This window comes from Carcharodon carcharias (assembly GCF_017639515.1).
Source record: "Carcharodon carcharias isolate sCarCar2 chromosome 38 unlocalized genomic scaffold, sCarCar2.pri SUPER_38_unloc_5, whole genome shotgun sequence".
Taxonomy (NCBI): Eukaryota; Metazoa; Chordata; class Chondrichthyes; order Lamniformes; family Lamnidae; genus Carcharodon; species Carcharodon carcharias.
In genome coordinates, this window is record NW_024470809.1 from 843,477 (window position 1) to 860,404 (window position 16,928).

General features: G+C 58.6%; 1 protein-coding gene across 1 annotated transcript in view; it reads right to left on the minus strand.

The window, feature by feature from the left end:
* LOC121274837 (membrane-associated phosphatidylinositol transfer protein 1-like) overlaps positions 1-16,928 on the minus strand; it is a 54,260-nt gene that overhangs the window by 35,844 nt on the left and 1,488 nt on the right. Inside the window, exons 2-8 of the mRNA XM_041182204.1 lie at positions 14,271-14,424; positions 11,986-12,200; positions 7,260-7,381; positions 5,815-6,048; positions 4,682-4,990; positions 3,405-3,500; positions 2,174-2,281 (exon numbers count right to left, since the gene is read on the minus strand). Of these exons, the coding sequence (XP_041038138.1) occupies positions 2,174-2,281; positions 3,405-3,500; positions 4,682-4,990; positions 5,815-6,048; positions 7,260-7,381; positions 11,986-12,200; positions 14,271-14,348 (1,162 nt within the window). The 5' untranslated portion in view covers positions 14,349-14,424. The remainder of the gene's footprint in view (positions 1-2,173; positions 2,282-3,404; positions 3,501-4,681; positions 4,991-5,814; positions 6,049-7,259; positions 7,382-11,985; positions 12,201-14,270; positions 14,425-16,928) is intronic.

Consider the following 16,928-nt stretch of genomic DNA (forward strand, 5'->3'; position numbering starts at 1 on the left):
GCACGTGGCCCTTGGAACAAGGCGGAGGGAGTGACCGCACAAGTAGCAATAACTGGGTATGATGTGGTCACCGTTACACAGAGACATGGATGCATTAAGTGACCAAGACTGTTTGGGGGGGGGGGATCTGAATATTCCGGGGCATTTGACATTTCAGAAGAAAGGAAAAGCGGGTGGGGTAGCTCTGTTAACAAAGGATGAAATCAGCGCCGTGGTGAGAAATGATCTTGGTTCGGAAGATCGGAGTGCGGAATCAGTTTAGGCGGAGGTAAGATATCGCAATAGGAAAGAAGTCGCTGGCGGAGGTGGTTTCTGGGCCCCCTCCTCTCACCTCCCTGCACTGACTCCTCATTGGCTTCTCACATTCCCTGCACCGCGCGGGGGGTGGGGGGGGATCAGTGCAGGGGAGGGGAGAGGTCAATGAGGGGTCAGTGTGGGGGGGTGGGTGGGGGTGGTGAGGTGGGAGGTCAATGAGGGGTCAGTCAGTGAGGGGAGATGGAATGTCAGTGAGGGGTCAGTGTGGGGGGAGGGGAGGGTTCGGTGCAGGGGAGGGGAGGGGTCAATGCAGGAAAGGTGAGCGGTCAACGAGGAGTCAAGTGCAGGGAGGTATGCGGTCAACGAGGAGTCGGGGCAGTGAGGTGAGAGGTCAACGAGGAGTCGGGGCAGTGAGGTGAGCAGTCAACGAGGAGTCGGGGCAGTGAGGTGAGCGGTCAACGAGGAGTCGGGGCAGTGAGGTGAGAGGTCAACGAGGAGTCGGGGCAGTGAGGTGAGAGGTCAACGAGGAGTCGGGGCAGTGAGGTGAGAGGTCAACGAGGAGTCGGGGCAGTGAGGTGAGAGGTCAACGAGGAGTCGGGGCAGTGAGGTGAGAGGTCAACGAGGAGTCGGGGCAGTGAGGTGAGAGGTCAACGAGGAGTCGGGGCAGTGAGGTGAGAGGTCAACGAGGAGTCGGGGCAGTGAGGTGAGAGGTCAACGAGGAGTCGGGGCAGTGAGGTGAGAGGTCAACGAGGAGTCGGGGCAGTGAGGTGAGAGGTCAACGAGGAGTCGGGGCAGTGAGGTGAGAGGTCAACGAGGAATCGGGGCAGTGAGGTGAGAGGTCAACGAGGAGTCGGGGCAGTGAGGTGAGAGGTCAACGAGGAGTCGGGGCAGTGAGGTGAGAGGTCAACGAGGAGTCAGGGCAGTGAGGTGAGAGGTCAGTGAGGGGGAGGTGAGATGTCAAGGAGTATTCAGTGCGGGTGAGGGGAAAGGTCAATAAGGGGTCAGTGCAATGACAGTAGCTATACTGTAGGACAGAGTATACTTCAAGAGATCAGGGGGGCTTGTAAGAAGGGTCCTGCAATGATTGTGGGAGATTTTAATCTTCATATAAATTGAATGAATCAAATTGGCAAAGGTAACCTGGAGGATGAGTTCATAGAGTGTTTACGGGACAGTTTCTTTGAACAATACGGTCTTGAACCTCCCAGGGGCCAGGCTATTTTGGACCCGGTAGTGAGTAACGAGACGTGGTTAATTAAGGACCTGATCGTAAAAGGGTCCTCTAGGCAAGAGTGATCATAACATGGTGGAATTTCACATTCAGTTCGAGGGTGAGAAATGGGGGCGGGGAGTCTTGGGAATTCTCTCCCCCAGCGAGCAGCGGAGTCTGGGTCACTGAATATATTCAAGGCTGAGTGAGGCAGGCTTTTGATCGACAAGGGAGTCGAGGGCTGTGGGTGACAGACAGGAAGGTTAAGTTAAAGCCAAAATCAGATCAGCAATGATCGTATGGAAGGGCGGAGCAGGTTCGAGGGGCTGAATGGCCAACTCCTGCTCCTAATGCTTATGTCCTTATCATCGCAGGTTCCACTTTCTCCCCCCACTCTGGGCGAGGAACTTTCTCCTGAATTCCCCATTGGATTTAGGAGTGACTGTCTTATACTCAGCCCTCTCTTTGCGAGAGAAAAGAGCCCCAGACTGTTCAATCATTCCTGACGGTTATAATCTGTCCGTTCTCGATGTTCTATATCTGAAGCTGCTGAGGAAGCCCCAGCAGGCGAGCGTGGGACGAAAGATAGGGGGCTGGAGTGAAGCCCCACCTGGTCAATCAGCTCCCCTGATGGACAGGCTTCGCCCCCCCCACCTCCAACCCCCAACTGCAGGCGCAGTCGTCACAGGACCACCCGTCGGTGCATACCCTGCTGGTCCTCGCTCTCAGTGACAGACACCGCCTTGTCGATGAAATCATTGGAACTCCACCGTGTTATCATCCGTGAGAAAACTTCATCGCTGTCCGAGAGATCTTCTGTGAGAGGGAGGGAGAGAGCGAGAGAGAGAGAGAGAGAGGGAGAGAGAGAGGGAGGGAGAGAGGGAGGGAGAGAGAGAGGCAGAGACAGAGGCAGAGAGAGAGGGAGCAAGAGGCAGAGAGGGAGAGAGAGAGGCAGAGAGACAGGGAGCGAGAGGCAGAGAGAGAGGGAGAGAGACAGGGAGCAAGAGGGAGAGAGAGAGGGAGAGAGAGGGAGAGAGAGAGGGAGCGAGAGAGGGAGCGAGAGAGGGAGCGAGAGAGGGAGCGAGAGAGGGAGCGAGAGAGGGAGCGAGAGAGGGAGCGAGAGAGGGAGCGAGAGAGGGAGCGGGAGAGGGAGCGAGAGAGGGAGAGGGAGAGAGAGGCAGAGAGAGAGAGAGGCAGAGAGAGAGGGAGCGAGAGGCAGAGAGAGAGGGAGTGAGAGGCAGAGAGAGAGGGAGCGAGACAGAGAGAAAGAATGTGAGATACAGACAGAGAGAGGCAGAATGTGAGAGAAAAAAAGTAAAGGACAAAGTTACATACAGCACAGTGCAGAGCTCCCTGTGCATTACCTCAACTGTGTGAGCATTACCCCCATCAAACACTCCCAGGGCAGGTACAGCACGGGGTTAGATACAGAGTAAAGTTCCCTCTACACTGTTCCCATCAAACACTCCCAGGACAGGTACGGCACGTGTTAGATACAGAGTAAAGCTCCCTCTACACTGTCCCCATCAAACACTCCCAGGACAGGTACAGCACGGGGTTAAATACAGAGTAAAGAACCCTCTACACTGTCCCCATCAAACACTCCCAGGACAGGTACAGCACGGGGTTAGATACAGAGTAAATCTCCCTCTACACTGTCCCCATCAAACACTCCCAGGACAGGTACAGCACGGGGTTAGATACAGAGTAAAGCTTCCTCTACACTGTTCCCATCAAACACTCCCAGGACAGGTACAGCACGGGGTTAGATACAGAGTAAAGCACCCTCTACGCTGTCCCCATCAAACACTCCCAGGACAGGTACAGCACGGGGTTAGATACAGAGTAAATCTCCCTCTACACTGTCCCCATCAAACACTCCCAGGACAGGTACAGCACGGGGTTAGATACAGGGTAAATCTCCCTTCATTGAACGTACCGTATGCATCGAAGAATTCCTCATCCGAGCTGTTATCCGAATCCCTGGCGATGTTCTGCATTCTCCACTCGGAGAGGCTCTGTTGTGTTACAGCTCCTGGCAATGGGAAACAGCGGAACATGCTGGTCAGAGGGGGAGACTCGCGGGTGGAATCTGACCACACGCGCACACCCCCCCCCCACCCCCAACAAAACCCAAACCCTCACCCACATCCCACTTCAAAAAATGTCCTCCCCCCTCGTGCCCCCCCCCCCCACCCCCACTGGGGGAGAGCTGAGTCCCCGAATCAGAATAGAGAGGTCCTGTCGCTGAAATGGTTACGGGGGTGGGTGGTGGAGGTTGAGAGGCGAGGGTTCTGGGGGTGGGTGGGGGGGGGGGGCGGCGTCGGACTGCCGATTGAGGGAAGGGCAGAGTGCACCTGACCCCTGGGACTTGCCGGGTCAAAGGGCGGCGCGGAGGTAAAGCTGCTCACAGTCGAGGGCAGCAAGCACCACGTCGACATTCACAGGTTTCAAGGGCTTCTCAGGGCTCAAGGGTAGAGGTCGAGGGTCAAAGTGTCGAGGGCTGTGCAGGGTCAAAGTTCAGGGATTCAAGGGCTTTGCAGGTTGAATTGGGCAGGTGAAGGGGCACAGAGTCATGGGCCAGGGAGGGTTGAAGTTCATGGATTCAAGGGCTCTGCAGGGTCAAAGGTGGAGGTCTAGGGTCTCAGTGTCAAGGGCTGTGCAGGGTCAAAGTTCATGGAGTCAGGGGCTTTGTAGGGCTCCAGGGTGGAGGTCGGGGGTCACAGTGTCAAGTGCTGTGCCGTGTCAAAGTTTGCAGATTCATAGGTTTGCAGGGTCAAGGGGCGGATGTCGAGGGTCACAGTGTCAGGGGCCAAGGTAGGGTTGAGGTTCATGGATTCAAGGACTTTGCAGGGTCAAGGGATGGAGGTCGAGGGTCAAAGTGTCGAGGGCTGTGCAGGGTCGAAGTTGGTGGATTCAAGGGCTTTGCAGGGTGAATGGCGGAGGTCAAGGGGCACACAGAGTCATGGGCCAGGGAGGGTTGAAGTTCATGGATTCAAGGGCTCTGCAGGGTCAAAAGTGGAGGTCTAGGGTCACAGAGTCAAGGTCCGCGCAGGGTCAAAGTTCATGGGTTCAAGGGCTTTGCGGGGTCGAGGGTCACAGTGTCAAGGGCCATGCAGGGTCAAAGTTCATGGGTTCAAGGGCTTTGCGGGGTCGAGGGTCACGGTGTCAAGGCCGGGCAGGGTGAGAGTTGGCGGCTTCCCCGGAAGTCCTGACCTGCGAGCTGGGAGCCGTGCGAAGACCTCGAGGACAGCGACCATTGCTTGGGGACTCCATCCTCCGCCGGGTCCTTCCCGTCCACAGAGTCGGAGGTGGGCCTCGGGCCTTCTACCCCCCCGGGGCTGGGGGAGCCTCCCCAGGCTTCGATGCCTCGCCCCGGCTCCTCGCTGTGCTTCCCCATCCTCTGGGCCAGCATTCGGGCCGTCTCCTCCTCAAGCCTCCGGATGTCCTCCATGGTCAGGTCGCACCACTCGTCCTGCCAACACCAAGCCTGGCGATGGGCTCGAAGCATTACCCTCCGCAGCCCTGAGGGACAGAGAGAGGGGCAAGTCAGTGCGGAGGGAGAGAGAGAGAGCGAGGGGGGGCGGGGGGATGGGGAGGGAAGGGAGGGGAGAGGGCGGGAGAGGGGTTAGCGGGGAATCGGAGGGTGAGGGGAGAGGGCATTGAGGGGGTAGGGAGTAGGAAATAGGGAGGGGAAAGGGATTGGGGTAGAGGGGAGGGGAGTGAGGGAGGGGAGTGAGGGAGGGGAGTGAGGGAGGGGAGTGAGGGAGGGGAGTGAGGGAGGGGAGTGAGGGAGGGGAGTGAGGGGAGGGGAGGGGATTGAGGGAGGGGAGGGGAGGTAGGGGAGGGGATTGAGGGGAGGGGAGGGGATTGAGGGAGGGGAGGGGAGGGGGGAGAGGGCGAGGGTGAATAATGAAGAGAGAATGTCTGATGGAGAGAGCGAGGGGGAGGGGAGAGAGAGCGAGGGGGAGGGGAGAGAGAGCGAGGGGGGAGGGGAGAGAGAGCGAGGGGGGAGGGGAGAGACAGCGAGGGGGGAGGGGAGAGAGAGCGAGGGGGGAGGGGAGAGACAGCGAGGGGGGAGGGGAGAGAGAGCGGGGGTGGAGGGGAGAGAGAGCGAGGGGGGAGGGGAGAGAGAGCGAGGGGGGAGGGGAGAGACAGCGAGGGGGGAGGGGAGAGACAGCGAGGGGGGAGGGGAGAGAGAGCGAGGGGGGAGGGGAGAGACAGCGAGGGGGAGGGGGGAGAGAGAGCGAGGGGGGAGGGGAGAGAGAGCGAGGGGGGAGGGGATCGAGGGGGGAGGGGATCGAGGGAGGAAGGCGGGAGGGCGAGCGGTAGTGAGGTTTGGGACTCACCGACATCGTGAATGAACTGTTCGATCTTGGACTGCATTCCCCAGTATCGGAATTCCACCTTACACAGTTTGTAGGCACACATCACCACTGCTGTCCCATTCTGCCCCCTCCTGTCTTCAATCCAGTTCTCGGGCAGGGGTCCACGCGCTGTCTTCAGCGACTGGTACAAGCGCGGATCCTCCTGCGGTTTGTACTCTGCCTGCGAGATCGGGTCCCTCACAATGTCAATCACGTCTGCACATGAAACCAGATCAGGGCAAAGTCACCGACCAAACCTCACTCTGTCCTCTCCCACCTCAACCAACATCCCATCACCAGAGCCTCCCCCTGTAATCGGGGTCCCCGAGGGAGAGACTCCCGCTTTAAACAGGGTCCCCGAGGGAGAGACTCCCTCTTTAAACAGGGTCCCCGAGGGAGAGACTCCCCCTTTAAACAGTGTCCCCAAGGGAGAGACTCCCTATTTAAACAGGGTCCCCGAGGGGGAGACTCCCCCTTTAAACAGGGTCCCTGAGGGAGAGACTCCCTCATTAAACAGGGTCCCCGAGGGAGAGACTCCCTCTTTAAACAGGGTCCCCGAGGGAGAGACTCCCCCTTTAAACAGGGTCCCCGAGGGAGAGACTCCCTCTTTAAACAGGGTCCCTGACGGAGAGACTCCCTCATTAAACAGGGTCCCCGAGGGAGAGACTCCCTCTTTAAACAGGGTCCCTGAGGGAGAGACTCCCTCATTAAACAGGGTCCCCGAGGGAGAGACTCCCCCTTTAAACAGGGTCCCCGAGGGAGAGACTCCCTCATTAAACAGGGTCCCCGAGGGAGAGACTCCCCCTTTAAACAGGGTCCCCGAGGGAGAGACTCCCCCTTTAAACAGGGTCCCCGAGGGAGAGACTCCCTATTTAAACAGGGTCCCCGAGGGAGAGACTCCCCCTTTAAACAGGGTCCCTGAGGGAGAGACTCCCTCATTAAACAGGGTCCCCGAGGGAGAGACTCCCTCTTTAAACAGGGTCCCCGAGGGAGAGACTCCCCCTTTAAACAGGGTCCCCGAGGGAGAGACTCCCCCTTTAAACAGGGTCCCCGAGGGAGAGACTCCCTCTTTAAACAGGGTCCCTGACGGAGAGACTCCCTCATTAAACAGGGTCCCCGAGGGAGAGACTCCCTCTTTAAACAGGGTCCCTGAGGGAGAGACTCCCTCATTAAACAGGGTCCCCGAGGGAGAGACTCCCCCTTTAAACAGGGTCCCCGAGGGAGAGACTCCCTCTTTAAACAGGGTCCCCGAGGGAGAGACTCCCTGTTTAAACAGGGTCCCCGAGGGAGAGACTCCCTCTTTAAACAGGGTCCCCGAGGGAGAGACTCCCTGTTTAAACAGGGTCCCCGAGGGAGAGACTCTCGCCGCCCGCACCAGCACAGGTGACCGGCCGTCGGGTCAAAGGTTGCTGACCGGTTGACCTTACCCACAATCCGTTGCCTCTTCTCTGCCTGCACCAAGTTGAAGACATTGGGCTGCTCTCCACAATCTGGTTTGTAATAGGTTTCGATGTCAATGAAGAACTTCTCTACGAAGGGGCAGGTATACCTGGGGAAAAGAGGAACGAGGCAGCAAAAAGGAGAGAGAGAGAGAGAAAGAACAAAAACCCATTAATCCAGCCCCTTTTCCAACCTAGGGTCATCTAAAACACCGCACAGGGACAGGCGGAGGCCCCATTCAGCCCCCTCCTCCTCGAGCATGTTACACAGGAACAGGCGGAGGCCCCATTCAGCCCCCTCCTCCTCGAGCGTGTTACACAGGAACAGGAAGAGGCCCCATTCAGCCCCCTCCTCCTCGAGCCTGTTACACAGAAACAGGAGGAGGCCCCATCCAGCCCCCCTCCTCGAGCCTGTTACACAGGAACAGGAGGAGGCCCCATCCAGCCCCCCTCCTCGAGCCTGTTACACAGGAACAGGAGGAGGCCCCATTCAGCCCCCTCGAGCCTGCTCTCCCATTTAGTTCGCTCATCTTTAATCTGCATTCCCATTGACCCTCCACTCTCCATGCCCCACAGCATCCTCCCACTCTTCGACCCCTCCACCATGCTGAAGGTCCCATCCTCTCTCCAAAGGACCCGCCCCTTCTCTCAGGACCTCAACCCTTCTCTGCAGGTCCCTCCCTCATTCAGAGCGCCCTGCCCCCTCCCCCTGGGCTCTATCCCCTCTCCCAGAGACCCGCCCCCTCTCCCAGAGACCCGCCCCCTCTCTCCCAGAGACCCGCCCCCTCTCTCCCAGAGACCCGCCCCCCTCTCTCCCAGAGACCCGCCCCCCTCTCTCCCAGAGACCCGCCCCCTCTCTCCCAGAGACCCGCCCCCACTCTCCCAGAGACCCGCCCCCCTCTCCCAGAGACCCGCCCCCTCTCCCAGAGACCCGATCCTCTTTCCAAAGCCCCAAACCCTTGCTCTGCAGGCCCCTCACTCATTCAGAGGGCCCTGCCCCCTCTCCCTGGCCTCTATCCCCTCTCCCAGAGACCCGCCCCCTCTCCCAGGGCCCCACCCCCTCCATCTGTGCCAAGTCCCCTCGACCTAGGCCCCACCCCTCTCACCAGGCCACACCCCCCACTCTCACCAGGTCCCACCCCCCACTCTCTCCAGGTCCCACCCCCCACTCTCTCCAGGCCCCAACCCCCTCTATCACCAGGCCCCACCCCCAACTCTCTCCAGGCCCCGCCCTCTCTCTCCAGGCCCCACCCCTCTCACCAGGCCCCACCCCTCTCTCCAGGCCCCAACCCCCTCTCTCTCCAGGCCCCAACCCCCTCTCTCTCCAGGCCCCGCCCTCTCTCTCCAGGCCCCACCCCCCACTCTCACCAGGCCCCACCCCCCACTCTCTCCAGGCCCCAACCCCCTCTCTCTCCAGGCCCCAACCCCCCACTCTCACCAGGCCCCACCCCCCACTCTCACCAGGCCCCACCCCCCACTCTCACCAGGCCCCACCCCCCACTCTCTCCAGGCCCCAACCCCCTCTCTCTCCAGGCCCCACCCTCTCTCTCCAGGCCCCACCCCCCCACTCTCACCAGGCCCCACCCCCCACTCTCTCCAGGCCCCAACCCCCTCTCTCTCCAGGCCCCGCCCTCTCTCACCAGGCCCCACCCCCCACTCTCTCCAGGCCCCGCCCTCTCTCTCCAGGCCCCAACCCCCTCTCTCACCAGGCCCCACCCCCAACTCTCTCCAGGCCCCGCCCTCTCTCTCCAGGCCCCACCCCTCTCACCAGGCCCCACCCCTCTCACCAGGCCCCACCCCCCACACTGTCTCCAGGCCCCACCCCCACTGTCTCCAGGCCCCAACCCCCACTGTCTCCAGACCCCACCCCCACTGTCTCCAGACCCCAACGCCCACTGTCTCCAGGCCCCACCCCCACTGTCTCCAGGCCCCACCCCCACTGTCTCCAGACCCCAACCCCCACTGTCTCCAGACCCCAACCCCCACTGTCTCCAGGCCCCACCCCCACTGTCTCCAGACCCCAACCCCCACTGTCTCCAGGGCCCCACCCCCACTGTCTCCAGACCCCAACCCCCACTGTCTCCAGACCCCAACCCCCACTGTCTCCAGGCCCCACCCCCACTGTCTCCAGACCCCAACCCCCACTCTCTCCAGGCCCCACCCCCACTGTCTCCAGGCCCCACCCCCCACTCTCACCAGGCCCCACCCCTCACCAGGCCCCACCCCCCACTCTCACCAGGCCCCACCCCCCACTCTCACCAGGCCCCACCCCCCACTCTCACCAGGCCCCACCCCCCCCTCTCACCAGGCCCCACCCCCCACTCTCACCAGGCCCCACCCCTCTCACCAGGCCCCACCCCCCACTCTCTCCAGGCCCCGCCCCTCTCTCTCTCCAGGCCCCAACCCCCTCTCTCTCCAGGCCCCGCCCTCTCTCTCCAGGCCCCACCCCCACTCTCTCCAGGCCCCAACCCCCTCTCTCTCCAGGCCCCACCCCCCACTCTCACCAGGCCCCACCCCCCACTCTCACCAGGCCCCAACCCCCACTCTCACCAGGCCCCACCCCCCACTCTCACCAGGCCCCACCCCCCACTCTCTCCAGGCCCCAACCCCCTCTCTCTCCAGGCCCCACCCTCTCTCTCCAGGCCCCACCCCCCACTCTCTCCAGGCCCCAACCCCCTCTCTCTCCAGGCCCCGCCCTCTCTCTCCAGGCCCCACCCCCCACTCTCACCAGGCCCCACCCCCCCACTCTCTCCAGGCCCCAACCCCCTCTCTCACCAGGCCCCACCCCCAACTCTCACCAGGCCCCACCCCCAACTCTCACCAGGCCCCACCCCCAACTCTCTCCAGGCCCCGCCCTCTCTCTCCAGGCCCCACCCCTCTCACCAGGCCCCACCCCTCTCACCAGGCCCCACCCCCCACTCTCTCCAGGCCCCAACCCCCACTGTCTCCAGGCCCCAACCCCCACTGTCTCCAGACCCCACCCCCACTGTCTCCAGACCCCAACCCCCACTGTCTCCAGGCCCCACCCCCACTGTCTCCAGGCCCCACCCCCACTGTCTCCAGACCCCAACCCCCACTGTCTCCAGACCCCAACCCCCACTGTCTCCAGGCCCCACCCCCACTGTCTCCAGACCCCAACCCCCACTGTCTCCAGGCCCCACCCCCACTGTCTCCAGACCCCAACCCCCACTGTCTCCAGGCCCCACCCCCACTGTCTCCAGGCCCCACCCCCCACTCTCACCAGGCCCCACCCCTCTCACCAGGCCCCACCCCCCACTCTCACCAGGCCCCACCCCCCACTCTCACCAGGCCCCACCCCCCCACTCTCACCAGGCCCCACCCCCCACTCTCACCAGGCCCCACCCCTCTCACCAGGCCCCACCCCCCACTCTCTCCAGGCCCCGCCCTCTCTCTCTCCAGGCCCCAACCCTCTCTCTCTCCAGGCCCCAACCCCCTCTCTCTCCAGGCCCCGCCCTCTCTCTCCAGGCCCCACCCCCCTCTCTCTCCAGGCCCCACCCCCCACTCTCACCAGGCCCCACCCCCCTCTCTCACCAGGCCCCACCCCCCACTCACCAGGCCCCACCCCCCACTCACCAGGCCCCACCCCCCCACTCTCTCCAGGCCCCAACCCCCTCGCTCTCCAGGCCCCGCCCTCTCTCTCCAGGCCCCACCCCCCACTCTCACCAGGCCCCACCCCCCACTCTCACCAGGCCCCACCCCCCACTCTCTCCAGGCCCCAACCCCCTCTCTCTCCAGGCACCGCCCTCTCTCTCCAGGCCCCACCCCCCACTCTCACCAGGCCCCACCCCCCACTCTCTCCAGGCCCCAACCCCCTCTCTCACCAGGCCCCACCCCCAACTCTCTCCAGGCCCCGCCCTCACTCTCCAGGCCCCACCCCTCTCACCAGGCCCCACCCCTCTCACCAGGCCCCACCCCCCACTCTCTCCAGGCCCCAACCCCCACTGTCTCCAGGCCCCAACCCCCACTGTCTCCAGGCCCCAACCCCCACTGTCTCCAGACCCCAACCCCCACTGTCTCCAGACCCCAACCCCCACTGTCTCCAGACCCCAACCCCCACTGTCTCCAGACCCCAACCCCCACTGTCTCCAGGCCCCAGCCCCCACTGTCTCCAGGCCCCAGCCCCCACTCTCACCAGGCCCCACCCCCCACTCTCACCAGGCCCCACCCCCCACTCTCACCAGGCCCCACCCCCCACTCTCACCAGGCCCCACCCCCCACTCTCTCCAGGCCCCACCCCCCACTCTCTCCAGGCCCCACCCCCCACTCTCTCCAGGCCCCACCCCTCTCACCAGGCCCCAACCCCCACTCTCTCCAGGCCCCACCCCTCTCACCAGGCCCCACCCCCCACTCTCACCAGGCCCCACCCCTCTCACCAGGCCCCACCCCTCTCACCAGGCCCCAACCCCCACTGTCTCCAGGCCCCACCCCCCACTCTCACCAGGCCCCACCCCCCCACTCTCACCAGGCCCCACCCCCCACTCTCACCAGGCCCCACGTCTCTCGGGAGACAACGCCCCCCTCCCTGCAGGCCCCTCCCCCTCCCTGAAGGCCCCTCCCCCTCCCTGCAGGCCCCTCCCCCTCCCTGAAGGCCCCTCCCCCTCCCTGCAGGCCCCTCCCCCTCCCTGCAGGCCCCTCCCCCTCCCTGCACAGGCCACGCCCCAGCTCTCGGCACGTTCGGCCCTCTTTCCCGTACCTGGTCCGGGTGTACGGGTACGCATTCCAAGATTCCTCCTCCACCTGGAGTGCCGCTTTGGGAAGCAGAGCCCGGAACCAGGCGGGAATGTGCGAGCCCACGTGGTAAACCTTGTGCGTAAACTGGCCGCAGCCCCCTGGCCCATCGGAGTACGGCCGATTGGCTAAAATCTCCACCCCACTGCCTTCACCGCTGCTCTCCTCCCGACTCTTCTTCTAAAGAGGGTGAGAGAGAAACAGATCGTAACTGAGACCCAGCAGCATTGTAACCCAGAGCAAAGAGAGAGCAACATCATAACCCAGCACAGAGAGAGAGAGAGGGAACAACATCATAACCCAGCACAGAGAGAGAGAGGGAACAACATCATAACCCAGCACAGAGAGAGAGAGGGAACAACATCGTAACCCAGCACAGAGAGAGAGAGGGAACAACATCATAACCCAGCACAGAGAGAGAGAGAGAGAGAACAACATCGTAACCCAGCACAGAGAGAGAGGGAACAACATCGTAACCCAGCACAGAGAGAGAGAGAGAGAGAACATCGTAACCCAGCACAGAGAGAGAGAGAGAGAGAACATCGTAACCCAGCACAGAGAGAGAGAGAGGGAACAACATCGTAACCCAGCACTGAGAGAGAGAGAGAGGGAACAACATTGTAACCCAGCACAGAGAGAGAGAGAGAGGGAACAACATTGTAACCCAGCACAGAGAGAGAGAGAGAGGGAACAGCATTGTAACCCAGCACAGAGAGAGAGAGAGCAACATCGTAACCGAGCACAGAGAGAGAGAGAGAGAGAGCAACATCGTAACCCAGCACAGAGAGAGAGAGAGAGGGAACAGCATTGTAACCCAGCACAGAGAGAGAGAGAGCAACATCGTAACCCAGCACAGAGAGAGAGAGAGAGGGAACAGCATTGTAACCCAGCACAGAGAGAGAGAGAGCAACATCGTAACCCAGCACAGAGAGAGAGAGAGAGAGAGCAACATCGTAACCGAGCACTGAGAGAGAGAGAGAGGGAACAACATTGTAACCCAGCACAGAGAGAGAGAGAGAGAGAGAGAGAGAACAACATCGTAACCGAGCACAGAGAGAGAGAGAGAGGGAACAACATTGTAACCCAGCACAGAAAGAGAGAGAGAGAGAGGGAACAACATTGTAACCCAGCACAGAGAGAGAGAGAGAGAGAGAGAGAGAACAACATTGTAACCCAGCACAGAGAGAGAGAGGGAACAACACTGTAACCCAGCACAGAGAGAGAGAGAGAGAACAACATTGTAACCCAGCACAGAGAGAGAGAGAGGGAACAACACTGTAACCCAGCACAGAGAGAGAGAGAGAGGGAACAACATTGTAACCCAGCACAGAGAGAGAGAGAGAGAGGGAACAACATCGTAACCCAGCACTGAGAAAGAGAAAGAGCATCGTAACCCAGCACAGAGAGAGAGGGAACAACACTGTAACCCAGCACAGAGAGAAAGAGAGGGAACAACATCATAACCCAGCAGAGAGAGAGAGAGAGAGAGGGAACAACATTGTAACCCAGCACAGAGAGAAAGAGAGGGAACAACATCGTAACCCAGCACAGAGAGAGAGAGAGAGAGAGAGAGAGAGAGAACAGCATTGTAACCCAGCACAGAGAGAGAGTGTCATTGTAACCCCATGGAGAATACCCCATGCTGTACCTGTCCTGGGAGTGTTTGATGGGGATAGTGTAGAGGGAGCTTTACTCTGTATCTAACCCCGTGCTGTACCTGTCCTGGGAGTGTTTAATAGGGACGGTGTAGAGGCAGCTTTACTCTGTATCTAACCCCGTGCTGTACCTGTCCTGGGAGTGTTTAATAGGGACGGTGTAGAGGGAGCTTTACTCTGTATCTAACCCCGTGCTGTACCTGTCCTGGGAGTGTTTGATGGGGACAGCGTAGAGGCAGCTTTACTCTGTATCTAACCCTGTGCTGTTCCTGTCCTGGGAGTGTTTGATGGGGACAGTGTAGAGGCAGCTTTACTCTGTATCTAACCCTGTGCTGTTCCTGTCCTGGGAGTGTTTGATGGGGTCAGTGTAGAGGGAGCTTTACTCTGTATCTAACCCCGTGCTGTACCTGTCCTGGGAGTGTTTGATGGGGTCAGTGTAGAGGGAGCTTTACTCTGTATCTAACCCCGTGCTGTACGTGTCCTGGGAGTGTTTGATGGGGACAGAGTAGAGGGCGCTTTACTCTGTATCTAACCCCGTGCTGTACCTGTCCTGGGAGTGTTTGATGGGGAGGTCGGGTGTAAAGTGGGAACACACCTGGATCATGTACAGTTGGGCCACCTGATATTCTTGGAGGCTCATCGGGAGTGCGATGCGATATTCTTTGATCAGCATCTTCACCAGAGCAGATGGGGATCGAGTCCAGACCGAGGATTCTTAAATCACAGCGACATCCAACATCCTCTGCAGTCTGAGGAAAGAGAGATAATATCATTGATGGGGAGAGGAACACGAGAGTGTGTGTGAGAGGGAGACCGAGAAATAGAGATAGAGAGAGAGAGAGACAGGCAGAGAGAGACTGAATAAGACAGGAAGCGAGACAAAGAGGGAGAAATAGAAGGTGAGAGAGAGAGGGACAGAGAGAGAGAGTGAAAGTGACAGAAGGAAAGAGAGAGAGAGTGTCTGATGGAGGCAGAGAGAGATTCAGAGACAGAAGGAGAGAGAGAGAGAGTGTCTGATGGAGGCAGAGAGAGATTCAGAGACAGAAGGGGAGAGAGAGAGAGAGAGATATATAAAGAGAGACACAGACAGAGAGAGACAAGGAGAGAGGGGTTGAAGTGGAAAATGCGGGGGAGAGAGAGAGAGAGAGACAGATGGAGGAAGAGAGAGATACAGATGGAGGGATAGGGAGTGACAGAGAAAGAGAGACACATACACAGAGAGACGGAGACAGAGAAAGAGGGAGGCAGAGAATGAAAGAGAGCGAGAGAGACAGAAACCGACCATAGAATGACAGAGAGAGAGAGAGAGAGAGAGAGGGAGGGAGAGAGGGAGAGAGACAGAGAGGGAGAGGGAGAACGAAGTGGGGAGAGACAGAGCGAGAGAACCTGGCAGGGGAGGTGTGGGATGGATTGGTGAAGAGTCCAGCTGCTTTCCAAACCTCTGATGGTTATCCGGATTATTCTCATCCTTTTCGCATTGCACTATAATAAGGCCCTGAAGTAGTCATGGCAACCGGTCTCCATGGAAACAACCAGGTTCAGTCCGGAGACAGGTTTCCACCTGTGTGTACACAACACACACACTGCAGGTTACAGACAGGGATCATGACACAGCTCCCAAGACTATCAGACCCAAACACACTATTCCTCCAGAAACCTCGATTAGATTCCTCAAACCCTCTCCCGGGAATCTGTAATTCTATATATAAACCCCCCCTGAACCCCTCGATTAGATTCCAGACTGTAACTCACTCCTGGCTATCTGTTATTCTATATATAAACCACCCGAATCCCTCAATTAGATTCCAGTCTGTAACTCACTCCTGGGTATCTGTTATTCTATATAAAAACCCCCCGAACCCCTCGATTAGATTCCATTATGTAACTCACTCCTGGGTATCTGTTATTCTAAATATAAACCCCCCCGAACCCCTCGATTAGATTCCAGCCTGTAACTCACTCCCGGGTATCTGTTATTCTATATAAAAACCACCCTGAACCCCTCGATTAGATTCCAGTCTGTAACTCACTCCTGGGTATCTATTATTCTATATATAAACCACCCTGAACACCTCAATGAGATTCTAGTCTGTAACTCACACCCAGGTATCTGTTATTCTATATATAAACCCCCCGAACCCCTCGATTAGATTCCAGTCTGCAACTCACTCCCGGGTATCTGTTATCGTCTATATAAACAATCTGAACCCCTCGATTGGACTCCAGTCTGTAACTCACTCCTGGGTATCTGTTATTCAAGATATAAACCCCCCCGAACCCCTCGATTAGATTCCAGTCTGTAACTCACTCCCGGGTATCTGTTATTCTATATATAAACCCCCCGAACCCCTCGATTAGATTCCAGTCTGTAACTCACTCCTGGGTATCTGTTTTTCTATATATAAACCCCGCCGAATCCCTCGATCAGATTCCAGTGTGTAACTCACTCCCAGGTATCTGTTATTCTTTATATGAACCACCCCGAACCCCTCGATTAGATTCCATTATGTAACTCACTCCTGGGTATCTGTTATTCTTTATATAAACCACCCTGAACACCTCAATGAGATTCCAGTCTGTAACTCACACCCAGGTATCTGTTATTCTATATATAAACCACCCCGAACCCCTCGATTAGATTCCAGTCTGCAACTCACTCCCGGGTATCTGTTATTGTCTATATAAACAATCCGAACCCCTCAATTAGACTCCAGTCTGTAACTCATTCCTGGGTATCTGTTATTCAAGATATAAACCCCCCCGAATCCCTCAATTAGATTCCAGTCTGTAACTCACTCCCGGGTATCTGTTATTCTATATATAAACCCCCCGAACCCCTCGATTAGATTCCAGTCTGTAACTCACTCCTGGGTATCTGTTATTCTATATATGAACCACCCCAAACCCCTCAATTAGATTCCAGTCTGTAACTCACTCCCGGGTATCTGTTATTCTATATATAAACCACCCTGAACCCCTCGATTAGATTCCAGTCTGTAACTCACACCCGGGTATCTGTTATTCTATATATAAACCCCCCTGAACCCCTCGATTAGATTCTAGTCTGTTACTCACTCCTGGGTATCTGTTATTCTATATATAAACCCCCCTGAACCCCTCAATTAGATTCCAGTCTGTAACTCACTCCTGGGTGTCTGTTATTCTATATATAAACCCGTCTGAACCCCTCGATTAGATTCCAGACTGTACCTCACTCCCGGGTATCTGTTATTCTATATATAACCCCCCCCCA